Source organism: Blennius ocellaris (genome assembly GCF_963422515.1).
Source record: "Blennius ocellaris genome assembly, chromosome: 20".
Lineage (NCBI taxonomy): Eukaryota > Metazoa > Chordata > Actinopteri > Blenniiformes > Blenniidae > Blennius > Blennius ocellaris.
The window spans coordinates 19,883,132-19,909,226 of NC_137669.1; the positions used below are offsets into that span (position 1 = coordinate 19,883,132).

Consider the following 26,095-nt stretch of genomic DNA (forward strand, 5'->3'; position numbering starts at 1 on the left):
TGTTGTTGTTTAAGTGTGTTTATTCTGTGATGGACTGACGGCCTGTGCAGGTGTATCCCGCCCTCAGCCTTAATAAGCTGGGATCGACTCCAGCACGCCGCGACCTGTACAGGATAAAGCCGTATAGAAAATGGATGGATACTCGAACAACACATTTTTTTTCAATGTATTTATTTTTTTACAAAATGTCACAAGTTCACCCATTAATTTTCCCACAGAAACTTCTGAACGCACATTTTGTAGCACTTCTGCCCACACATAACAAATTAGTGACACTATTGCAGAGATTCTGAATGAGTCCATCCTTTGAAGGGGATGTGTCTATGTTGGAGGTGGAAATGCAGTCACTCATCATGGAACTTGGGCAGTTTGTCACCGGGTATCACCACATGCTCCACCCCGGCTTCTGTGACCACCACAAGGTTAGCGACGCCCCCGCTGACATTGTCTCTGCCCATAGCCAGAGCCAGAGCTGTGAGAGGAGGTGGATTCAGGAATAGAGAGGGTAGAGGGGTCGGCAGAGAAACAAACAAACAAACAAAAAACAGGTTAACTTTGTTGGGCTTTTCTATTTTCTCTGTTAAAAGCCCCTATGACTGTGTTGTATTTGGTGCTGTATATGTAAAGTTGAATTGAATTGAATTAACTTGAAGGGGCAAAGAATTAACTCTAAATGACTGCTGAGTCAGCAAGTATCATGAAATCAGTTAAACATTCAACAACAAACATCAGGGGAAAGAAAAACATGGATAATGGCGTCTAGCTGTAGACAAATCTTTATCAAACAGCTGTAAATATGATTTGTTGTTGCCCTAAGTTAATTTTTTGGTCCATGAATTGAATTTCTATAAAATGGCTTGTGGCAATGTCATCAAGGGGCATGACCTAATTTTACCTCGTTCTCAAATATTCTCACAGGTACTATACATAATTCATAATGTAGTGTGTTTTGTAAATGTATCTTTCATATTTGGTCACTGATGACAAAAAAAACAAAACACTTTCCTTCTCAATCACGATTAAATTGAATTGTTTTACATAAGTCTTGAGGTACAAAAATAGAGAAAAGACAACATCTATTCGTAGATAATATTGTTAAAAATCTTGCCGGAAAGTCAAATATTACGTTTAAGTGCCTTAATAAGATCTTGTGTTTAATGCAAATTTGTAATTATTCTATTTCATCAAAGATTGACTGATCAGATGATTAATAATTGGCTCCATCATGACTGAATCTGAACAAACATTCAATTTCTAGTTTATTATTATTATTAATAACAATAATAATAATAATCATAAATATAATCTCAATTTTAGACTGTTGAGGGAAACCCTAGCACGGCACTATACTGCACAGTGTAGCATGCAGGCCGCTACCAACCCATGTTCTGTACATATGTAGATATATGCCTCAGTAATATATAATTACTAAAATATTTATACCATTCGTGGCGAACTGCAAGCATTCTTCTCTGCTCATGTTGGGTTTGTACTTTGCGTCGACATAGCCGTAAATGTACGTGCTTCCTGATCCAGCAATGGTGACTGGCTGGCTGATCAGCATCCCCCCGATAGGCACAACGTACACCTGCAAGGAGATGAGAAGCGTCAGTGCGAGGCAAAATAAAGGAAATACTCTCGTCGTGAGAGCTCATCAGATGTTTTTCCTGGTTTCAGCAGCACCTGTGGCCCTTTCTTTCTGTCCCATCCTGCTGTAATGAAGCCAGCCTGCAGCTCCTCTTTGTTCTTGAAGCACAGTTCTTTCAGTACCGACGCGGCTGCGATCACCAGCGGTGCGCTTTCCATCTGAACACTATTGAGAGTCACAGAGAACCGCAGGAGGTCAGGCTTCGCCTTTCAATCTGTTGCATCCGCATGTACTTCAGAAATCATGTCATTACAATGCACTGTAATCATTGAGAAATCTATTTATTTACAAAAGTGCCTCTATGTGGAAAAACATGCCGACGCTATGGGTGCAAACCTGTGAAAGGAAAGGTGGAACTTTGCAGCTTTGGTGACAGCCTGGGCATCTGCGAGAGAACCCGACATGCAGCAGAAGATTCGGTCGTGAACCTGAATCACTTTGTTGATAGTCTTAATGGACACATATTCCCTGAGAAGAAAGAAGGGGAAGTAAACAAAAACACACTTTTCATGACAGACTTTATGTTTGAAAAAAGGGTAAAAAGTTCTTTAACAATAGAAGGACTGTATTCCAAAAAACCTGTGGAAAGATTAACACAAAATATGTTTAAAATGCATCCGATGATGTCATTCAGAAATAATTCTGAGGTTTAATTTTGGTTCTGTGGCACAGTGACACATCGGTGAGCTTCGGTGCCTCACAGCAAGATTACTCTGGGTTTGAAACTGCTGACATACAAACTCTTTCCCTGCAGAGTTTGTATTTTCTCCCTACAGTCTCTACAGGCTTTATGGCTTCCTCACACAGCCCAGACATGCCTAATCATTTTATTGGGGACTCTACATTAACTCATTTTATCAGTGTATAGCGATGCTTTGTCTCGCAGCAAGAATCTCATAAATTTGACTCCAAAAATTAAAAGAAATATATAAATATTCCTATAAGGTTTGCACCAACAGTTACATATTTGCAGCAGATTGAAAAGGAAAGGTCTTTGCTCTGATGGGTGTGACACTGAGCATCGTCACTTCGCAGCGTCGCAGCATCCTCACCCTCCAATGGACGCCCTGGAATCTGAGCCGATCACCACTCCTCCATCAAAAGTGGCTGCCAGGATGGTGGTCTGAGGGCGGAGAGAAGATGAGACTGGAGGTCAGGTTGAAGTCCCCACATGCACAGTCAGCAGGACAGCGTCACTTCATCTCACGGTTTCCTGGTCATGAATAAAGACTGAACGTGGCAATGCATTCTGGGATGTGGAGTTCTTTGAAGAAACAAGTTCGTGTGAGAGAACGTAAACTAAAAACAAACAAACAAAGAGTTCCCGGTGTTTTCAGTTGTTAAAATATGAAAATCCGCGTTGTCCAGAGTTTATATCTAACATTCATGGATTAGTTTTACTCCGTGTAGTTATACTTTAGGTGACGTCGCCAGGTGAGTTCAAAGCATCGCGCGTTCAGACGCACAGACTGTTTTATCCATCATTTCGCATCTGATAACTTCGGTCCTGCTTCAGAGGGTGAACGGTTCCAGATGTACTCACCCCGGTGCTGACTCCTTTGACCTGCGAGTGCGTCCAGTGTTTCTCCATTTTCACACCCGAATCGAATCGAAAGAGAATCTGGAGCGCTGACGCTCCGAACAGCGACCTCAGGCGCACCGGGACGCGCAGGAAAGACGCAGTCACATCACCCAGAATGGCGCTATCAAATGTCTTCCAAACTCCTGCGGCTGGCTTTAATTTCGACAACTCGGCGAGGTATGAGCTTCTTCGTGCGTCTTCACGAACAGCTGGCTGTTTTTTTTTTTATTATTATTATTAATGATATCAATTAAAAACGAGCCTGTCGGTTACGCTGAGGATTTCATTCAGAAAGTGAAAGTAACTTTATTCTGCTTGTTTATCACTTTGATTCATGGAGAATTATAGTAATGCTGTGTTCATAATGCATATGATCAGTTGTCACTTATTCCTGAGTAAAACCTCCTCACGACCAGCCCCTTTCTTTCTCTCTCTCTCTTTCTGTCCATCTCCACCCCCACAGAAATGCAGCTCTCGAGAGTCTTTTTGATGGAGGAAACACACCAAAACCTCTGAAGACGGGCACCACCATAGCTGGAGTGGTCTTCAAGGCGAGTATAAATGTGGTTTATACAAATAAACAACAACAACAACAACAAAACTTCTGTATTTCACACCCCTGGTGTAGGTTTGAAGTTAGTGCACAGTTTCAACAAGCAAACAGGTTCACCCAGTCTCTGCTTTTCATTGTGATATCATATCGAATCACAACGGAAAATTACAAAAGACATGTTTATTTTTCATTAAATATCTGATTCAGTTAGCACATCAAATCCAGAATGCAAAAGTAGGCAAAATCTAGAAACTTGGAAGTATTTTGTCAAGAGGGATTTTACTTGTTTTACTATAAAGTTTCTTTATTTTGTTTATTGAGCTTTACATTTCTCCAGGCAAGTTTCATACTGATGCTAAGACTTTCTCAAAGGCAGAACATGCAAATACTCCCAGATGTATTCGTATTCGCTTGGTCAATCGATACCAGGCATAATCAGTGGGCGCAGCTGGTGGTAATCAAAGAAATAGAGTAAAACGAATTTTTGCCATGGGAAGCTGAAGCTTGGTCGATTCCTGATGTCAACCTGAACGTGTTGAAGTGGCTGACCTTATGAAGCACATGCCCACTGCTAAATTGGTGTATTATACGAGATATGTAAAAAGCTAAATTGGTGTGTTACACTAGATATGTTAAAAAAATAAAATAAAATTTACCAAATTAATTTTGTTTCTCATGAAGCACATAACAGCAAAACATACCACCTCTCCTGCATTTCCACATATTTTAATGGCTGCTATTTGTCTGCTGGTGCAGGATGGAGTGGTGCTGGGGGCAGACACACGGGCGACCTCCAGTGAAGTGGTGGCTGACAAGATGTGTGCCAAGATTCATTACATCTCTCCCAACATATAGTAAGTTTCATGAGTGTTAGAAGAAGAGCCTTTGCCCCCCCCCCCTTGAACGTGTCATTCCATCATTTGAACTGTTCTGGTTACTATCAGAGTAAAACTTAACATCATCATCACGTCTCTTGACATGGCACTGCCACACTGTTCCCTCCATACTTTCTGTTTGTGTCTAGCTGCTGCGGAGCGGGCACGGCGGCGGACACTGAAAAAACCACCGACCTCCTCTCCTCAAACCTCACCATCTTCTCTCTGAACAGCGGGAGGAACCCTCGCGTCGTCATGGCCGTCAACATACTACAGGATATGCTGTACAGGTCCGCTTCACATGCTGATGTGCACGCGTCACATAGCTGTGTGAATTTATTCAGCTTTGACTTCTCTTTCGATTTTAATGTACCATTCAGATCATTTGTGGCACATTTGGCCTCTGCCTCTCAGGTACCACGGCCAAATTGGTGCCAGTCTTATACTGGGAGGCGTTGATTGCACTGGAAACCACCTGTACACGGTGGGGCCGTACGGGAGCTTGACCAAGATGTCATACGTGGCAATGGGTATGTGGCACTACTCTGTATAATGACCATCGCATATTTTAAGCAGAGTATAATTTCTTATTTCTGTGGCTGGTCAGCTCACTTTATGAGTGCACTCTCTAATAAAAAAATAAACAATAAAAAAGTTATTCATATAATAATGATAATAATCATTCATTTTTGTGCAGGATCTGGTGATCTGGCTGCTCTTGGGATTTTAGAAGATGGATTTAAACCTGATCTCGAGGTATCAGACATTATTTTGTTAAATAATTGATGTGTGAACATAAAAGCCGCAAGATTCTCTTTTTTAATATCTGGTTTCTGTCGACTGCCTCAGCTGGAGAATGCAAAGGAGTTGGTCCGAGCAGCCATCCAGGCAGGCATCATGAGTGACCTCGGCTCGGGCAACAACATCGACATCTGCGTCATCACCAGAGACGGAGTGGACTACATCAGACCTTACCAAGTGTCACAGTACAATGACAAAAGGTAGCCCTGTGTGACTATATGCATCATGTGCTTCTTAGATCGACGGTTAAAGGACAAGATTTATGTAAAAGACAAATGTCTCTTCTGTGATTAAATGTGATTGCTAATCTGTGTCTGTCTAACTGTTGTTGTAGGAAAATTAAATACAAGTATCGTCCAGGCACAACAGCGGTTCTGAAAGAAGAAGTTGTCCCTTTAAAGCTGGAAGTTGTGCATGAGACGGTGCAGCAGATGGATACAGCCTGAGCAAAAACACACATCAACAAACCAACGTCACATCAATCATCTTTACATTCCTTGAGACATTTTTAAAGAGTTTTTGAATGTAAATAGAGAAAAAATATCTTTACTTCATTTAGAAACTTTCACTCAGTTGGTGTTTCTGCAATATTACAGCAGTTATAAAGACTGCTAATACTGAGGGTTATAATGAGAAGACGCTGCATGCTGTATTTGTACAATAATTTGGAATAAAACTGCATTTATAACTCCTCTTACTCTTGTCACCTTATTTCTTTTGGTGTTTTTATGCCTCGCTCTGACAGTATAGATGTGGGCTGCTCTGTGTTTATGAATCATTATTACCTTGACATGATTTTCACTGGATCACGTTTAGACTTTTGTTAAGTTATTATGGACTTGGTGTATATGACAGAACCTGAATACTGTAATTCCGGTTAGTGACTGATGACGCTGGATAAACGCGCTCTTCTATTGGTTTAAAAGCTTTTTTCAACGTTACAATAATGTCACAGAATAGTTTTATTTCGAGTAGATAACCAGTGATTTTACTCGAAGAAAATTCAGAAATTCCGCGTTTGTTCGTATTTACTCATGGAGTTTTTATAGGCGATACATTTAGTTTAATACTTTCAGATAAAACACAATGAAAAGGTTTGGATAAAACTTTCACTTTCGACTTGTCATGTTCAAGGAAATTTCCTCTGACGCTGCGACTTTTGAAGCCATCGCACTTGTATTTTTATTTCCCCACGATATAGGCATTTACTTAGTTTTATAAACAATGGCACTTTTTCAAGTCAGTGGTTTGAAGCAGTATGTGGAGCTCCGGGGACAGATTCTTCCTACAGCGGGACAGACGCGACTCGTCGACCGAACCAGCCACTACAAATTCGGGACTGAAACTCAAGAATTTGCGATTCCTTTGGGTGTGGATGTAAGTATCATTTTACCCTAAACCCGATAAAAAATTGCAATACTGCGTCCTTATCCCGTAAAGATCCCACCAGCGTGACGCGTCAGACGCGCTCTTATTCAACTTTTACGCGTCTCTTGTTTTCAGAGCTTGGTGCGTCCTGGCTATCACATAACTCAATAGAATCGTATTTATCCATCAGAAATTGATAATTACAGTCAAATACGTAAAATAGAAATATCCAGGTGTAATCTCGTTTCATAATGTGCCAACACCGATCATTTTCGTTTTCATCATTTCAGCCTTCAGGGTTTCTCAAGTCCTGCAACCGTGACGGAGGAGTGTGTATCGACCTGAACCATGGAACGACCACCCTGGCCTTCAAGTTCAAACATGGGGTCATCGTGGCGGTGGACTCCAGAGCTTCAGCTGGGCGCTATTTAGGTACATGCAGGAGACTGCGTGGAGAACAGTATTTTATATATTTTACTCCAAATCAGAAAAAAAAGCTCTCATGAAAGTGATTAATAGTGAACAATGCAGGATAACACTCTCACTGGTTGTGGGCTTGATCCCAAAATGCTGCCAGTCCAGGTCAAACAGAATTCAAATTACGCCTATAATAAACTGTCTTTTCAGTCCTGCCTTCAGGGAAAAGTCTGCAGCCTGATCAGAAACAGATATAATTCCAAGGCACAAAGCCTTGGAGTAGTGCAATCACGTTTTTATTTATTGTGGAATTCCTGATATTCACAATCATTTGGCCATATGTTTATAACCTGTTTTACTGTGTGTTTTTTGTGTTAAGTTTGTGGTCAGAATTTCATTCAGAAGTAGTGCACATCTATGGTATATTTAATTTCAGTGTGAAATGAATAGTAGCTAACAAGTCAAAAACACAAAATTTTACCCTTATTTTTTTAGCACAGATTGCTGTTATACGCCTTTAGATTTCAAATTCCAAATATATAAATCTTGTACAGGCATAACACTGACTGTCGTCTTCACTCAATGATAATTTTGTCTTTCATCGATATGAAAATATCTGGAATATTTTTTTATGGTAAAGATCTCAAAGTAAATTGTTGTCCTGAAATATGACATGTGGAGATGCTCGTCTAACTGCGCAGTTACAGAAGGCATCTTGCTTGACCTTGCAATGTCAGGGAATGAAATAACCTTCCTCTGAACATGTTGTGGTTTTGCAGCATCCAATAATGTCAACAAGGTGATCGAGATCAACCCGTACCTGCTGGGCACCATGTCAGGCAGCGCAGCGGACTGTCAGTACTGGGAACGACTCCTGGCCAAAGAATGCAGGTCTGTCCTCCCGACGTGTCTCAGATGTTCAGTTCACATAGTATCTACCTTTATGTGACCTTATCTTTTTCTATAAAGATCGTACAAACCTGAGAACACCAGACGCATGCTCATCTAACAAACATGTAAATGTGATTATTATGCTGTCAATGTGACAACATGGCTCAATAGTTACTGGCAAAGGAAGAAAAAGCAACTTGGAAATTGAAATTAAATATATTTTAGTGTGTTCTACTTTAGGGCGTTGACAACTATCAAATCACACAATCAATATCTATATTCATTTTGAATAAAAACAATCACATATTTATCTTTAAATCAAGACATTAATAATAGCAGCATGCTGCCCTGCACCTCACAGGAACAACACAGGCGATTACTATTAAGATGTTTATTAACTGTATTGTAACTGTATCCAGATTATACAGGCTGAGGAACAACCACCGGATCTCTGTCGCTGCTGCCTCTAAACTCCTGTCCAACATGATGCTGGGCTACCGAGGCATGGGCCTCTCCATGGGGAGCATGATCTGTGGATGGGACAAGGAGGTGAGGAAAATCTGTATCGTAGGAGCTTTTATGATTTATAGCATTATTTTCCCATTATATCATTAAAATTAGACCTTAAAGCAGTTCAATCCGGTCACCAGGATGTGTTCACCTCTCAGAAGAGACTTTTTGTCTCTTAACCGAGTGGCTTCATCAATTCATGACGAGGTCAACTCATTTTTAATCCAACTGGGTGAAATGATTGGAAGGATTGTGTGACTGGACTCTGTTTGGCATTCCAATGGGTTTAAAGCAGCCCTCTCGTTCAGAATTACATATCTTTCTGAATGAATCCCGTTACAGCAGAATCTTCTGATAAACATATTTACACAGTCGAGACGTTCGAATGCGATCAGACTTTCATTCCAGTTATTTGTGTCCATGTGAACGCTGCTACATAAATATGATACGTAGCTGTAAAAAGAAGAATATCAACACTGTTCCCAAAAAAACTAAATCTGTGAATATGTGTTTTCTTTCTCTAAAAGTATCTGGGTGTTTTTAAAATCTAAACAAAAACAAATAGAAACCATATTTTGAGTTTAAGTTTAGACATATGGTCGTTGCCACCGGTCTATATCTTCAAACTCGGCAATTGCGGTTTAATTATCTCTAAGTCAACCGTTTACACTGCAGGTCTTGATGCTCAATTCCCATTTTTTACTGGCATCTGATTTTTTTGCGTGATCATTCACACTACATTTTGAACACAACTTCTATCAGATTGCCGTGTGAATATTACTCTTTTTTTTCAGCCCAAACAATACAAAAAAACCACAAACCTTAATAAAAAAAAACAGCCCAAATTTCAGCCTGTGTAAAAATCATGTTACAACTGTAAAACTATTATGTGTGTAACAATGATCACAACATAAACACACAAATTCACCTAATAAAGTTAATAGTTAAGAGAAATTGGCTCCCCAATTGCAATGCTGGTTAGTGTGTAGATCCATTTTCAAGTGGTTGTTACATACGAGCCGACAAAATCTAGATCAAATCACGAGGAAAAGAAGGAGGAGAATGAGAAATCAAGAGAGCACAGCTTTTAACATTTTTTTCTTCCACCGGTGCTTCTCTGTGACATCACTCACACATCCATGATGACGCAGTTGCATGTAGACAAATATCTGAATTGGTACTATGTATAATCAAGGCCTGGGTGTAGTGGGGGCGAAAAAATCAGAATTGGAGTTTTCGCATGGCTCCAAAACAAGTGGGATTTGGGTCACTGTGAGCGAAAAAAATCTGAATTTCCCTGCAGCGTGAGCGAGACTCAAAGGTGCAAATTAACAGTCAACACTGCAGGTGTGGTCAATAAATGGTCTAATTGAATTTTAAAAGATAGTAATAGAAAATATTGAATAAGGTTGAGTGTTTTTTCATGAAATATCACTGCATTGTCATGAGCAAAACTGCAGATAGAAACAATGTCAGCAGCTAGTTTGCGTGGATCTAAGTGGCATCGAGCTGACTGGTCGCCCTGTGGTCTGTACTGCCGGCTGTCCCACAGGGCCCGGGTCTGTACTACGTGGACGACAACGGGACTCGTCTGTCTGGCTGGATGTTTTCCACCGGCTGTGGGAACAGCTACGCCTACGGTGTGGTGGACAGCGGCTACAGCCCCGACATGACGGTGGAGGAGGCGTACGAACTTGGCCGCCGGGGCATCACTCACGCCACACACAGGGACGCGTACTCTGGCGGCGTGGTGAACAGTGAGTGTGACAGAGCGTCTGGACGTGTTCGGCGAGGGGGGGGGAACGGTCGTGTTCATGCGTGTTTGTGTGTTTCCAGTGTACCACATGCGCGAGGACGGCTGGATCAAGGTGTGCCAGGACGACGTGTCGGAGCTGATTCACCGCTACAGGGAGGGCATGTTCTGAGTCTGAATGGGTCCAAAAAACACCCGGAGCTTCTCTTCTCCTCGTTCTGTCATGATACATGTTGACGCTGGACATCTACATACTGTAATAACTTCACTGACAACATGCACAATAAAGTCTCCTCTTCAGTCAATGCAGTTGTCCTGTAATAGCTTATTTCAACTGATATATTATATTAGAATATTCTCTCTCAGTCTCTGGCATCCAAACTGTCGGAAACTTTTGGAGCCTTTTAGAGAACATTCACTGAAATACTGTGATCTGAGGATAATTTCATTATAAACACTCTTGTGTGGTATTTGCACATGATGATTTGTTAAAAGCATTTTTAAAATCAAATATATTTGATAATATCTTGCTTAAAAGGGTGTCAAGCTTCAGCGACAAAATTAGACAAAACATATACCCAAATTTCAGGATTTTAATTTCTTACAAAGGTCTAGTAAAACTGAAGTAACATGATTACAAGTATTGTTTATTCAATGTATTCAGAGCTTGAAGAGTCACATTTGTAATATTTTTGTCACACTTTCAATTAAGATTTAGAACAAAGAGCTGATGTGTCATGAGTGTTGATGCAGAATTAATCTTCAGGGGTTTTTCACAGTAAAAATTAAAAACAAAACTCCTTCACTCTTCAACTATACATGATTTTTATTTTACAATTTAAAAAAAATACCAAATGTTTCAACATTAAAAACTAAATATTGTCAGTAAAAGTCTGCTTCTTTAGATTCTATTAATGAAAGCAGAAGCTGCAGTGTACTGCCTCCTGTGAGAAAACACTGAACTGGTCATCAGTTGCCGGGCAGATTCTAGGTCATCAGGTTTTGTTCACAGGAAGAAAACAAGAAAAAACTACAACCTTCAGAGATCTGAGAAAAAAATAAAAACTAGCTCATCATGTCAGAAAATGCCTCAGTCCAGTATTTTACCATGTCAATACTAAAAATCACAGAGGCAGTTTGGATTGTGGAAAACTTTATTAGGAGGGACAAAAACTCATACAAACAAGAAAAAGACTCATTACACCAACACAAAAAGTAATCTGAATTATTGATTGCTGTTGAATAAAAGAGATACTTGCTGCTGCAGTAACTATGAAACAAACCAATAAAACGTTTTGCAATATCAGATCAAATGAAAATCACAACCAAATATCAAAACAAACTGATGTCAAGCAGATCGATTCTCTAATCAGGAGCAGAAATGATAGAAACCAGGTCATGACATCAATTGTCATCTACTAAATCCAACCTGGATTAAAGTAATCCCCTCGTCCTCATCACTTCAGGTCAAATATTCAAGGTCAATATTTACAGAAAATGGAAAATGACATAGAAGCCGGTGCATTAATTTCATGACAAGATTTTATTCTTCTATTTATAGTTTGGATGGATAAACTGAAACCACCAGTTTACAATATAAAGTTACTTCAATAATGTTTTCTGTAAATTAACATAATGCACTGATTGATTTTAAAACTGGAATTGAATATAATTGCTGTAAATCAAATGAACCCAAACGATAAACACAAAGTCCTCACTAGTTTGATATTTTAAACTAGACATCCAGCTTCCTGCACAAACTGTTCAACCAGCTGGACTTTATTTCTATATTTACAACTGGACTTTTATCTGATCACTGCTGCAGGAGCCTCCTCGAAACCACGAAAACACCCACAACCTGCGACAACGTTCCCACTAAACCGAAGTGAATAAACACAGATGAACAACGTAGAATCATGGAGAGCAGTATCAAACTGATGAATCTCAAACATTTCAATCATTTGTTTCAGCTTTTTATCCATGAAACTGAAAGAGTGGGAGCCTCTTGCTCATGCAGTGGGTTTTAACATGCTTTGTGCCTCGCCGGTCCCCTGTCAAGACAAATAAAGACAAACAATACATCCGTTAGTTGGATTACAATCCACTTTTCACCTTTGAATCCATTTTTCTGTGAACACAGTCGATCAAGCAGAGAGAAATGTGTCCAAAGTCTTCAAGTCAAACATCACATTAATGACATGTCAGGTTTAGAGTTCCACTGATTAAACATGCTTATTTATGACTTCTGTTCACTTAGTGGACTCACTCTCTTCACGGCCGGATCTTCTCCTGATGAAGAGGAAGTTTCAGAGGCTGGAAGACAAAGTTTAATGTGTCAAAGAGGAAAAGTTGTTCTCAGTGAAACAACATGAAGTAACAGAAAATCACATTGACGCCTACTGACTGGAAGTAAATAGTAAAGTACTCACTGTTCGTGCGTTTGAACCCTGAAAAACAGGAAGAGAAAGAGTTGATGAACAATATATGCTCAGAAACAACGATAAAAGTTGTTTATCTGTTATTTATCTGTTGTGTCTCTTCCACTGTGAACATGGAGAGTCTGCTGACGGCAGCGTGGAGTGTTTCTGACACTAATACTGAGCTTCCTGACCAGTCTGGACGACTCAAACTAAACCTGATGCGTCACCATGACAACTGACAATCTCTCATCAAAGAATGGCATCAAAATCCAAAAAGTGAATGAAGGTTTCTTCTTTACCATCGTTGTTTTTTCTCCAGATGAAGAATCCGATGATTCCTGCCACGACGACCAGAAGAGCAGCAACAACACCTCCAACAACAGGTCCAATGGGAAACTCTGCAGACTCTGCACACACACACACACACACACACACACACACACACACACACACACACACACACACACACACACACACACACACACACACACACACACACACACACACACACACACACACACACACACACACACACACACACGTCACTTCAGCTCTTCTAAATCGGAGGATTTCATTGAATCAAAGCAACAAAAACTTTTGTTTCTCTGTGAAAGTTTAGAAGTTGTGCGACAGTCAAACTGTGTTCAAAGAGAAAAAAGACTGAATGTGTCTCTCACCATTGTTGTTGGTCAGGATTTGACGTTTGTCCAGTGGTTTGAGGACGTCCTCGTTAACTCCAGCCAGATGAAACACACAGCTGTACCTCCCCCAGTCTTCAGCTTTGACCAATGAAAGATCCAGTTCAATGCTCATCTGGAAGGTTCCATCATGGTTGGGGAGGATCTCTCCTCTGTCCACGTTCTCATGGAGCTCCTCCTCGTCTTTCTTCCAGAACAAGTCGGCTCTGTTGGGGTAGAAACCTGTAGCGTGGCAGGTGACCGGAGAGGAGGGAGTCTTCTGGAGGAGAGACACTGAGGGAAGCTCTGGAGAACAACCAGGAAGAAACAACACACACTTTATTTGGTTCTCAGCTGCTGGAGAACATCAGTTTCTCTCTCATGTCATGGACCTGACATGGAATTCACTACAGCTGACAATAAATGTGCCTTGTAAAGTGTGATGAAGGAAAGAATGCAGCGTTAAAGGAGGAAGTGAAGACGGAGAGACGAGAGGAAAAGTTGAGAGACAGGGCAGGAAGAAAAATGAAAGTACAGAAAGAGAAAACAGCAGGTGGATATTGAGTCGGGAGGTGAGAGAGAAACACAAGAGGAAGAGAAAAACTAAAGTGCAGAAGCTCGTGTGACTTTACCTTTTCTCATCAGTGAGCTCTTCCCATAGTTCACGTACTTCTTCAGCCAATCAGGACATTCTTTGGTGAAGTAATTTTTATAATAAGCCAAAGTGGCTTTGTCATTGTCCCACTTGTGTTTGGTGATGACAGCCTGTGGTACTGGAGCGATGTACGTCTCTGTCTTCAGGTCTAAAGATATTAAATCTTCTCCATCATAACCGAACTGTCGAAATGCCTTCACTTCATCAGTTTGCTCGTCCCATTCACAACCATACATGAGCTGGAAAACATGAACACCTGAGAGACAGAAACACACACACACACACACACACACACACACACACACACACACACACACACACACACACACACACACACACACACACACACACACACACACACACACACACACACACACACACAGAGTGTTAGTTGATGGTTTGAAGAAGGAAACTTCCACAGAACTTTGGATAAACAATTAATCTCAACACTTCCTCTCATTTCATTTGGATCCAGCCTCATGTTGACGTTTCTCATCGTCACTCAGGATTTTCATTCACTCATCAACTTTGCAGAGTGAAGTAACGATGTCATGGAAGAGACATTCTCCAAATTCTCACACTTTGTTTGTTCTAACAAACTGAAAAGTCAACACAAGTTTAAGCTAGTTTATATAATAATCTAACGGAAGTTTAAACTAGTTCATTTCACAAGGTAATGCAAGTTTAAGCTTGTTAATTAAAAAAGCTAAAGCAAGTTTAAGCTAGTATATTTCACAAACTAACACAAGTTTAAGCTAGTTTATTTAATAATCTAATGCAAGTTAACGCTCGTTTATGTAACAACCTAACGCAAGTTTAAGTTAGTTTATTTAACATGCTGACGAAAGTTTAAGCTAGTTTTTTGTCAAATTAATGCAATCTTAAGATACTTTTTTTAAACAAACTAACAAGTTAAAGCTAGTTTTTTTAACAAGCCAACGCAAGTTCAAGCTAGTCTCTTTAAACAAGCTAATGCAAGTTTAAGCTCGTTTATGTAACAAACTAACGCAAGTTTAAGCTAGTTTTTTTTTTTTTAACAAACTAACAAGTTAAAGCTATTTTATTGAATAAGCTAGATTTTTATTTACGTCGTTGTCACTGGTTCGTTTGCTTTGATTTATTACTAAACGCTCACTGCTGAAGACGGGTTCACGTTCAGAGGAAGAACAAAAGAAGTCGTCCACTATGGACTCACAGGAGTGCCAAAATTAAAAGGAAATAAACGTGGAAATATAAAGAGAATCAATAATTTAAAAAAAACATACAAAAGGTAGTCAATTTTTTTTCCTATCTTGTCTTTGCTTATTCCATTTTGTCAATGCTTCTCCTGTTTTGTCTTTTCCATTTGCTTTTTGTCGTCGCATTTACTGGATGAGTCAAGCCGTCTGGAAAAGACAAAAGCAATACAGTGCAAATCAGCACGGGCTGTGGGCGGGGCTTCCCGTTTACGGCGACGAGTCGCATAGTGGCTATGTAGTAGCAGGAAGGAGACGCATACGCAGGTTTATTTGGCGTAAAAGAGGGAAAGTTAAATATGACGGAGGTGGAGGAATTGAGAAGACGCTACTACATCGCCACTGTATGCCGGCCTCAGTCACACAGCGATTATATGTTTCCTCTCAAGTCCCAAATGCCGTCTCTCGTTCATCGGTATACTCGGGAAATATAAATACGACGACGAGTGGACACGCCCACATTACACCCAAAACCAACATAACCAGCGGATTCTTAATAAAACAAAAATACTTTTGTTACCGAAACAAAGAAATTATATTTACAATATTACAGTACAAGAAATAAAAAAAAAATGTGTGTGAAAGGAAAAATAAATTAAATACTTCAAACTTGTTGTTGATGCAACAGTGCCACCTATTGGCATGAACAAAAGTTGCTCAACATGACGTCCTGCAAGCAGGAATCGTGTGATCAGGCATCGACTCGTCACGCTGAACAGGAAGACCCGCCCACAGCCAAGCTGTGGGCGGGTCTTCCTGTTCAGGGTGACGAGTAGATGCCTGAAAAGGAAGCCCCGCCCATAAGCCCTCGCTGATTTGCATCGCATCGCTTTTGTCTTTTTTCCAGAAGGCTTGACTCATCGAGTGAATGCAATGACAAAAAAAAAAAAAAAAAAAAGCAAATGGAAAAGGCAAAGACAAAACAGGAGAAGCGTTGACAAGCTTGAATCGGAGGGGGAAAAGTTCCTGAAACGTTCTGCGAAGGTTTCCCCGTCTCCAGCACGCGTCTGTTCAGAAATCAGAAACAAACTCAAAGTGAAAAAAAACAAAAACAAAAAAAAACAAGTTCAACCCTGAAGCGGCTATCAGTGCCAGCTGGATTGCTCGTAGCATGAGAGTTTCTCTGAGAAGCTCCAAGAAGAAAAACCGAGTGAACAAGTAGAAAGAGGAAAAGAAAAATCTCAAACGGCCCAAACGAGCTGCGATCGGACAGAAAAGAGCTTTTCTCTGCCGCCGTTTGTCGACTTTTTTTTTTTTTTGGTGTTTCGGACGACAAACTGAGCGTAAACTGATGCGGCTGTGGCGAAACATGCAAACTGTCTGTGTGTGTGTGTGTGTGTTAACTTGATCCAGACAGAACAGAAGAAGAAGAAGTCAAGTTGCTCAATCAATCCGTCAACTGAAAGCAACATTTACAGAGCTCATGAGAAACCGTCGACGCGATGAAGACCAGCGAAGAAGAAACAGTTTAAGACAAACCTCCAGTTTGGTTGAAGCGCTGCTTCGCGATCTCAATGTTTCCTTTGAAGGTCTGCTGATCTCCCAAAGCTCTGTCAGTGTTCATCTCCCAGTACTGTGGATCATCTTCAGTGATTTTGTTCATCCAGTCCTGTGTGGGCACTGTTGTCCTGGTGTTGCTGTCATAGTGAACGATCTGATATTCATCAACCATGCCAACAGCCACAAACTCTGGAAAGTTTGGTACTTGAGAGGACGCAGTGTAGAAATACTTCAGGGAGTGAAGCTCTGGAAAGAAAAAAAGATCAAGTCCACTTTTAAAAATCAATCCACCACATTTCTGCTTCCATGTGATTCAAAGAGCATCTCCTCTCTCTTTTCTACTGTTTCCTTTGATTTAAATATAAGCTGAGTTTGTTCTGCTGTTAAAGGATTAAAAAAACAAACAAAAAAAACAGATGTTTGAATGGAGGAGCCACAAACAGCCCCGTTTTCATGTTTCACATCAAATGAATGACCGACACATTTAACTCATTATTTCACGATTTTGTTTGGTTTGTTCACTTTCGGTCCTCCGCACGTGAGGAACTGCTGACAGCAGTTTGATTCCAACGTCCCATGGGCCAGATGTTAGAAACCGGGAGAAAATGGCAGCTCGCAGAGTGACGCTTGGCGAACAAAGTGACGAAGTTTATCAGAAGCTTCATGTGAAGCAGAAACGAGAGAAAAGACTTTTTGGTCTCGTTGAAGAGGAGCGGAGCGGCGCTCTGCAACCTTCAGGAGCAAAACAGCCCGTTTAGTCACTTTATGGCAAAACTATTCAAAACATGTTCAATCGTCAGAACGACAATAACGGCGACTCATCCAGCTGTGGAGTTTCGTCGAATCTAGAAAATCTCTTTCTGGTGTTTTTGAGGTCGCATGAGAATTTATAACAGGAAACATTATTAAGCTTTTTGACTGTTTAACCTGGTTTAGCAGTTTCAAGATTTTTTTCTCTTCTGACTTTTTTTTTTTTTTTAGGTGTCCTTCCTTTTTCATTATTTCAAGCTCTTTTGCCAATTTAAAGCTGATTTTTTTTATTTGAGCTGTCTTTATATTTTAACCCTTTTTAACAGTTTTAATTATTTTGCCTTTTCGTTTATTTTGTAGTTTTTCATTTTTTTCATCATTTCTAACCATTTTTGCAAAAATATTTTCTTTACACATTTTCTATTGCATTCCAGCTGTTTTTGACATATTTACCCAATTTATCTTTTGTTTTGTGTTTTGTCATTGTTGCCTTTTTAACTGCTTTGCCTTATTTATCTATTTATTTATTTTATTTTGTGGTTAATAGATAACACACATTTGGAAAATGAGTCTTGTTTGTAAATAAAAAAACTAAACAAATTAGTCAACCCACTGCAGTAAAACCATGAAGGGCCACTAGAGGCGCTAAAGAGCCACCGGTGGTTCCAGAACTGCAGGTTTCACACCGCCTGGACAACAAACAACCAAACAAAGTCCACTGTGATGGGCTTTTATTGGGTCACACACGTCTTATTGGCCGTTTTAATTTGGTTTGTGCAAACAGAGATTATTATAAAATGTGTAAAGTGATCCCAACCGCCTTGAGCCAGTCAATTCTAAATACGTAAATTCACATTACTGTAGCTCTGAACTTGTTGATTGAAAGATATGTGGTTCAATGGCACAACTCCTTTAGTTTTTTTATTATTATTATTATTATTATTATTATTATTATAGTATTTTTGTGTTCCAGCTTACGCTCCATATGTCCCTTATATGTCTGTAATCCACATGTTATGTCGATATATCTTATTTCATATTTTATGAATCTTTAAGAGTTTGAGTATTTGATTGTTTATTTAAACTACACAATATAGAAGACCAAACAAAGTTCTCACAATGAAAACTTTAAGAGATCCTAATCCCAGTTTGTGTTTATGACACATCAGGATCTTCTATTGTGGCTCCTATCAGGACCCAGCGCTGCACCAACTGTTACACATTCAACATGAACATGAGGCTGATTTATTTCCAGCAGGTTCGACACACAAATGTTGAGACGGGAGAAAACTTCCAATGAGGCTTCAAATGATAGCGAATAATAATAATAATTTTAAAAAATGATTTTTTTTGTGATTTTGACGACAAGAGAAGCTTGTTAAGTGTTTAATCTGATCAGATACACATTTAAAAAAAAGCTTTCATAAAACATGAGAAGCCTACCTGGAGCCGCGCTGGGGATTCCCAGCAGAAAGACAATTGTGAGGAGCTCCATCGTCACGAGTCCACTCTCATCACACACTTGGTGACTCTGAACTGAAGAACAAGAATACGCATGCAAATAAAGGAGGAAAGGAGGGGTGGAGCTGCTTCTGAACCAATGACAATTCAATGTGAGTGTTGCTGGGTGAACATGAACCACACAGGTTCTGCAAACAAAACTGAAAGTTCATTCAAGCGTTTCTGCTCTGAGCCTCAACTTTCTATCTATCTATCTATCTATCTATCTATCTATCTATCTATCTATCTATCTATCTATCTATCTATTAAAGTTTTTAGGAGGAATTTTGTTCCCAGTCAAAAACAAACCGTGTTGTAGGAAAAGACTACTGCTGGTCACATTATTGATTATATTGTTATGATTCTATCTACTACTGATATTAGTTTATCTCTGCTTATGAAGTCCAAGAATCAATTTCACAATTCCAAACATCACAGTCCTTCATCAAAGCCTACAGAATGGGTTTAATGAGATTATCATCACGTCCAGGTCAATAAACTTGTAAAGTTTTGTCTTGTGCAGTTTTTAAATTTTTTTCAATCAGGTCAAAGTGAAATGCAGAGAAAGCGAATGAAACAGTAGAAGTGGAGTCGCTTCAACACCAACATGTGATCATGTTTCTCCTCCAGGCAGCAAAATGTGAGGCTCCTCTGAAGCCACGCAGCGAGAAAACTGTTGAGAAAAGAGAAATCTGAAGACGCTTTCTGGACGTTTGGACGCAGAAGACTCTTTTGCTTTTGCTCTTTCTTCCTGACAGCTCAGAGTCGAGCACAGGCGTGTTGGAGCGAAGACACTCCAGAAGAGACAGTCCAACATGAAGTGACCCTGACCTTTGAACTCTGACTGACCAGTGTGAACCTGAACCCTGATCTCTGTTAAGGGAGTTAAAAACATTGAGAAGAACCTGGATTAAAAATGATTTGAATTAAATTCAAACTCCATTGATGTGAATTAAAGTTTGAATCACACTCAGACCGACTCATTACAGCTGTTTTGTTTTGTTTTTTTTGTCCTGGCCATGGCACCGTCGTCTTGTTTCACCACATTCCTCTGGAGGAAAACAAGGAACACAATTAAAGATGCTCAGCAGTAAAACTTCAGTCGTGTTGCTCTGAAAACTCTGATAAAGAGGACAACAGGTTCTGATTCAACAACCACCACGTAGAGAATTGACCTCACCACATTTACTCAGACAAACTATGTTATTTATACAATAAATAAAATACTGATAATTTCTTCTGATCGGTTCAAACTGGAATAATTCAGACTTTGAGTTATTTTAAGTTCCTTTGTTGTGTCAGTGTTCTTCTGATAATATAGATTTCTACCGGACCTGATGAATTCTCTGACATTAAATATTATAAGTGTTTTTCTTTCTCTCTCAATGAGTCATTGTGCTCATAAAACAGAAGTGGACGCAGTGTGACTCAGTACACATGAGATCAGGCTTATCAGCAGTCCTGATGGTGGAGTTTGTCAGATGGCGCCATCTGGCGGCCGCACCGAGAACTTCTCAACTTCAACATGGAAACACGTTTTTATAGCTTCGTTCATCTTCAACGTTGTCTTTAAGATTCAGTTGTGTTTTGTAGATATGCATGAGCATTGAGCCAACGTTGACATGTTTAGCGTTTTAAACCCTCAACAGAAGCAGCAGGTCAATGTCTGTGAAAGTGAAAGTAAAGTGATCAGGGGAAAACCAGCCTCCTCTCAATCATCTTTCAGCCTGTGTGGTATTTACCCGAGAGCCGAGAGGAGAAGGACGACCATGGAGAACTTTTCTACAATTTATAAACTTTACCTGCTTGCTTTCGCCTTCTGCTTCTTCCAAGGTAGGTCCTTCACGCTGTCTTTGCACTGCAGTCACATTTAAAAACGGTAGTTTATAACATGTCTGATACACTATAGTTGATAATGATAGTACAGGACAGGTGTTATGTATATACATTGCAGACGCGAACTGCATTTCCTGAACGAACTTAAACGTCCTGTTGAGTTCAAGGCTTGTAAATATCGCAATGTTCATAGTTTGTCTGCCATATCTGTGCCGTTTAGAGCAGAAGGCCGAGGTACATCCTGCAATCTCCTAAATAATGTTTCAGTTCCACACAAGTTCACCTTTTCCTAGAGTTTCTTTAAAAACACATGTTTCTTAATGAAGTCTGGCGTGAATCCGCTGTGGAGTTACCTCAAAGTCAGCCTGCTGGTCAGAAACGGTATTGCAGCCAAACAATTTATGTGCGTTTTAAAAAAAAAAAGAACAATAATAAAGAAACCTGAGTGATTTTGTTTAAATACAAAATCACAAAAGTTCTATTGTTTAGGTACAAAGATAAACCGTCAGCCAGGAGATCAGCCATTCTTGTAGCATGTCCGACCGTTATTATGGTCCCCCGAACACTCTGGTACATAGTTCCTACCACACATAGTGACGTATCGCTACAAAAGTGATGTTATGATTGAAAAGGGGCAGGTTCTCTGCATGCATCTATGTATCTAATACAGGAATCAAATCAAAGTTTCCTCTTCTGATTCCTTCTGCTGTTTTCACTGGTTTTTAATTGTGACTCGTCTCCCTGCTGAAGTTTGCAGTAGCAGCTGTCCAGTGTTGGAGTGCTGGCTTGTGCAGGAGAAAGCAGGTCGAGGAGGAGGACTGACTGGAGCTCCTAACCAGGAAAAATCCCTCCTTTACATCCAAAGAGACGCACACAGCCACAGTGCAGAGTCTCAACGTGCTCCGTCTGACATCCACCCGGACAGAATCTACTCCATCAGCGGTGAGTCCGAGTCCTGTGTGGGATTTCTCTGTTTGCCTTGTGATGAACGACTGGTCGGTCTCGTCCATCATCAGCCGGGATCAGCTCCAGAAAAGCAGGATCCCTGGTTGGATGGAGGGTGTAGAAGGTGGAAGGAAGGGTTTTTGTATGTCTGCTCTCATCGTTGTTGTACATTGTTTGTATTTACAGTAGTTCTATTGGAGTTTTGGAGCAGTAAACGGTAAAGTAACCACAGTGGAAGTGTGTGTTCCTAATATTGAGCTCCTCTCCTCAGACCCAGCTGCCACTCTCTACCATGGCTCTCTCAACCCTCCCAGAGGCTCTCTGGAGAAGCCCAAGTGTGAGATGAACCCCTTTCTGCCCCAGGCCGCCACCCTGAGATGGGCTGCCCCACTCACAGAGTCTGCCCTCAGCCCCACCTACCTGCAGGCGGACTGGTTTTCAGTTGCCTTCCAGGGCCTTCATGCACAGCTTGGTGGCTCTGCAATCACGCGAGCAGCCACAGGATCTAAAGAGCACAATGGTAATGATTCCATTCTGTTCAACGATTGAGCTTAAAAACACAGATGTTGAGGTCCAGCAGTGATCAATCTCTGGACGGGAACCAGAAAAGCTTTCAGGGGCTTCAAGGGGGGAAAAAAAAAAACCCTGTTTGCATCTTTTGCAGAATTTTCACTTTGACTTTGTTTCCCTGGCTGCATGTTTCCTCAGTCATCCTCAGTGTGACCAGTAAAACGGTGTCGGTCAAGTCCAGACTCGGGGAAGCGGTGCTGTTGGACTGCGGCTTCTGGGCCGAGCCTTCCTCGCCTCTGTCCGGGACGGGTTTTGCAGTAGAGTGGCGGTACCAGTTCAGGGGCAGCGGGCGACTTGTGGTGGCTTACGACGGCAAGACGGACCGCGTGTCGGAGACACAAGAGGAAGGAGCCACTCTGGACTTCGAGGGTTTGCACCAGAACGGAAACGCCTCCCTGATCCTGCGGGAGGCGCAGGTGCGGCACTCCGGGACATACATCTGTTCGGTGTACCTGCCATACCTGCTGGCTCAGGTGGCAGTGGATCTGGAGATTGTAGGTGAGCAAAAAGACGTGTGCTCCGCTTCACAGCGTCGTGTTCAGAACGAGTGGTGAGCGTCAGGAGAAAGCAGGAGGCCATTGAAGGCAAGTCTTTCCTCTCCTCTTTTTTCCTCTGCTTCCCCCACCCAGAACCCCCCTCCCTCGCCTTACACCCCTCCCCTCTGCCCCCGGCCGTCCCGGGTCAGACTCTCAGCATCCAGTGCGAAGCGTCTGGCTTCGCCCCCCTCCCCTTGGAGCTGCGCTGGGAGTTCCAGGGCGCCGACGGGCAGAGCAGGCCCCTGGGACCAGGCAGCATGACGGGCCACCGGCAGGCCTGGGACGGCACCTACCGCCAGAGCAGCTGGCTGCAGCTCCACACGTCCAAGCTGGACCTGGGCAGAGGGGGGGAGGTGATCTGTGTGGCGCTCCATCCTGGAGGCACCCGGCGGGCCAACCTGACCCTCAGTCTCAGAGGTAATGTGGGAGGATCTTTCTGCTCCAGCAGCAACACTCACAGCGTGGGGGGGGTCGGAGAGACACTTCTGCTCTCGGGCCTTTAGCTCCTGATGAGGTGAAGCACTGAAGGGAACAAAAGCAGATCCTCGTTAGAACGACACGCTGTGAGGAAACTCCATTCAGACACAGAGCGACTCTTTATGACGACTTAGGGGTCGTCATCAAGGTCGTAACAAAGAAGCTGAAAGCCAGATAAAAACTGTTCAGAGAGCAAATTCCTTTAAAAAGAAAATATAAAGCCAAAGTATTTATTTTTAATTAATTCATTTCAGGCATGTGACAATTCAAATGTACATCTATATATAAACTCTTACTGATATATTGATCAAATTAATAAGTGAATTTGTAGTTTATGAAAATATATTCTCATAAAATAGGTCATCTATATTTGATTATACCCACACATACATTTAAACACACACACGTACATAAATACATCCTATATCTAATTGAGAATTGAAAAGGGGCAGGAAAAAGTCAAACTTATCTAATCCTCTCCCTTCTCCAAAATTCAATACTTAATATATATAATTATCTTCCTGTATTTAAAATACATCGTTTTATATATTAAAAGTTAGAACATCATGACGCAAACAGAGTGAGAAGCAAACGTTACCTGCAGAACATGTTCAGACTTCAAACCAAGACAGTGACGCTTCATAAGCCAAGAAAATCTTTCTGCTTCATTCACCAAAGGTCTAGTTTATGTTGCACGTATGAAAGTACAGCTCTACAATTAAGAATCAATGACAGCCTGTGGCTGTTTTTAGTTGTTCCAACAAAGGTCCACCTTTAACTCTGATGATGAGCGTCAATAATGAGACTCATGAATGAAAGCAAGTGCAGGGGGGCCGTGCCAGGTCCCACTTTGGAAGAGAGAAGTATCCAAACCTCCAGTTTAGTTCACAAATTTAGTTGTTTTTTTCCTGTGTGAAAACGTCATTAAATGAGCACAGAGACCTCTGAAGGTTCGACACCTTGTTGGAAGACAAGCTTTAGTGTTTAATCTGCTCTGAAAAGAAAGCATTTGAATGGAGGAGGACTTGTTTCTTTGTCTGTCCAGCGTTCACTTCTCCCTCCATCGAGGACTCCATGGCGATGGTTGGCGTGGCGCTCGTGCTCTACGGCCTCATCAAGTTTGTGTCCTGGACTTTTACCAGCTCAGGTGGGGAATTAAATCTGACACGAAAAACCCTTGAAGGAATTCATAAAAAAAAAAAAAAAAAAAAAAAATTCTTTGAAGTCATCAGAAGTTTGTGAAACCGAAAGAAAACAGTGAAATATTTGACTTTTTCTCTTTCGTGTGTGACCTCGCGGTCTCGTCTGTCACTCCGCAGGCTCAGGCCACGCCGAGAAACAACATCAGGTAACTATCTGAGCAGAAAGACGTCGATACTCCCGAGTCCGTCATGCTCGTGTTGTATGTCGCCTGCTGTTGGCTCTCAATCCTGTCTTTCTCTCTCGCTCCACAGAAAGACGAGTAGAGAGGAGAAGTTGGCAGGTTGAAGTTGGTTCCAGAAAAACAAAGTTTGAATGTGTTGGATGGAGCTTCATCAGAGGCTTTTCCCCCCTTATGCAGAGAATATTATCATCAGTCACTTTGTTCACTGAGTGTTTTCACTTTCATTAAACCGTCACAAACAAGACAAAATCTTTCTGTGGGCGACGTTTGTTTAATATTTTTCTTTCTCTGGTTACTGCTTGTATTTTGTCACAAAAAAAAAGAAAAGTGTGGTGAATTTAATGTTTTAATTTAAGGTTTGAATGGAAACGATTAAATCAATATTGATTCTGGACAGGACGGAACGATAATTTTATGTTTTTATAAAGACAGCAGATTTCATGTTCATCTGCTTTCCAGTCGCGTGTGTGTGCATCTGTGTGTTTGTGTGTGTGTGAGAGAGCTGGACTAAATAAATTAAAAAATACAAATATTTGAACTGTTTGAAAATTCTTTTTTTCTTCTAATTTCTCAGAAACTTTTATTTGTCAAACTATGAACTTCCTTCTTGTGCTCTGAATGACGGATTTCCAGGCTCTCCAGCTCAGGGCTGGTTTGGTTTAATTTTGTCATATGAGTTTGTTATTAAACTTGGAAAAATAATTTATTATGATACATCATTTATGTTCATATTCGTCTTTCATTTAGTTGTTGCCCTGCACAACCCATCTTATCTTTATTGATATAATACTGTAATATAGCAAAGAAAAAAAAAAACCTGGCATGTGTATATAAAAGTGCCTTCACCTTTTGTCTCAGCTTGATCTGCAGGTTGTTTCCATTCTGCCTGTTTGAATATATTTTAATGTACAAGAAATGGTCAAATGTAAAAGTTAGTTAATTCATGATTCAACAATAGTCTGATATTTATAGATTCTGACATTTTTACAGTGATTAAGAGTCTCAGAAAAAAAAAAAAAACTGGAGATGAACTTCATGTCAGAAAATATCTCAGCCCAGTATTTTACCATGTCAATTACTAAAAACCACACAGGGAGTTTGGATTGTGTAAAAATGTATCCAGGGGCACCAAAATCTCCCGTTAAATATTAAACAAACCAATAAAACATTTTACAATATCATATCAAATAAAAAAACAAAATAAACTGATGA

The 26,095-nt window shown here is 40.7% G+C and overlaps 5 protein-coding genes across 6 annotated transcripts; 3 read left to right on the forward strand and 2 right to left on the reverse strand.

Annotated features, from left to right (window-relative positions):
- Window positions 1-178: 178 nt before the first annotated feature.
- Window positions 179-3,337, reverse strand: psmb12 (proteasome 20S subunit beta 12). The gene is made up of 6 exons (XM_080515681.1): window positions 3,192-3,337; window positions 2,701-2,771; window positions 1,985-2,116; window positions 1,684-1,813; window positions 1,444-1,588; window positions 179-472 (listed from the first exon to the last, which is right to left on the reverse strand). Exons 1-6 carry the CDS (start codon window positions 3,237-3,239, stop codon window positions 345-347), a joined length of 654 nt encoding a protein of 217 aa, XP_080371807.1. The 5' UTR covers window positions 3,240-3,337; the 3' UTR covers window positions 179-344.
- Window positions 3,253-6,097, forward strand: psmb13a (proteasome 20S subunit beta 13a). The gene is made up of 8 exons (XM_080515680.1): window positions 3,253-3,407; window positions 3,694-3,781; window positions 4,540-4,637; window positions 4,808-4,948; window positions 5,073-5,188; window positions 5,356-5,414; window positions 5,508-5,659; window positions 5,794-6,097. The coding sequence occupies exons 1-8, from the start codon at window positions 3,346-3,348 to the stop codon at window positions 5,903-5,905; spliced, it is 828 nt and encodes a 275-aa protein (XP_080371806.1). The 5' UTR covers window positions 3,253-3,345; the 3' UTR covers window positions 5,906-6,097.
- Window positions 6,098-6,452: 355 nt separating this feature from the next.
- On the forward strand, window positions 6,453-10,703 carry psmb8a (proteasome 20S subunit beta 8A). The gene is made up of 6 exons (XM_080515683.1): window positions 6,453-6,836; window positions 7,118-7,259; window positions 8,024-8,135; window positions 8,555-8,684; window positions 10,198-10,402; window positions 10,482-10,703. Exons 1-6 carry the CDS (start codon window positions 6,684-6,686, stop codon window positions 10,568-10,570), a joined length of 831 nt encoding a protein of 276 aa, XP_080371809.1. The 5' UTR covers window positions 6,453-6,683; the 3' UTR covers window positions 10,571-10,703.
- Window positions 10,704-11,534: 831 nt separating this feature from the next.
- On the reverse strand, window positions 11,535-19,190 carry LOC308144898 (class I histocompatibility antigen, F10 alpha chain-like). 2 transcript variants are annotated; one of them, XM_080516173.1, is made up of 8 exons: window positions 19,079-19,190; window positions 16,865-17,131; window positions 14,128-14,406; window positions 13,496-13,801; window positions 13,118-13,216; window positions 12,828-12,845; window positions 12,665-12,711; window positions 11,535-12,449 (listed from the first exon to the last, which is right to left on the reverse strand). In XM_080516173.1, exons 1-8 carry the CDS (start codon window positions 19,128-19,130, stop codon window positions 12,408-12,410), a joined length of 1,110 nt encoding a protein of 369 aa, XP_080372299.1. In that variant the 5' UTR covers window positions 19,131-19,190; the 3' UTR covers window positions 11,535-12,407. The 2 variants fall into 2 exon arrangements, with proteins under 2 accessions (XP_080372299.1, XP_080372298.1); XM_080516172.1 differs by having other exon boundaries at window positions 13,118-13,225.
- Window positions 19,191-20,397: 1,207 nt separating this feature from the next.
- Window positions 20,398-25,415, forward strand: tapbp.1 (TAP binding protein (tapasin), tandem duplicate 1). The gene is made up of 8 exons (XM_080516169.1): window positions 20,398-20,968; window positions 21,722-21,913; window positions 22,188-22,436; window positions 22,625-22,984; window positions 23,116-23,439; window positions 24,545-24,646; window positions 24,819-24,847; window positions 24,954-25,415. The coding sequence occupies exons 1-8, from the start codon at window positions 20,758-20,760 to the stop codon at window positions 24,963-24,965; spliced, it is 1,479 nt and encodes a 492-aa protein (XP_080372295.1). The 5' UTR covers window positions 20,398-20,757; the 3' UTR covers window positions 24,966-25,415.
- The last annotated feature ends 680 nt before the right edge of the window (window positions 25,416-26,095 follow it).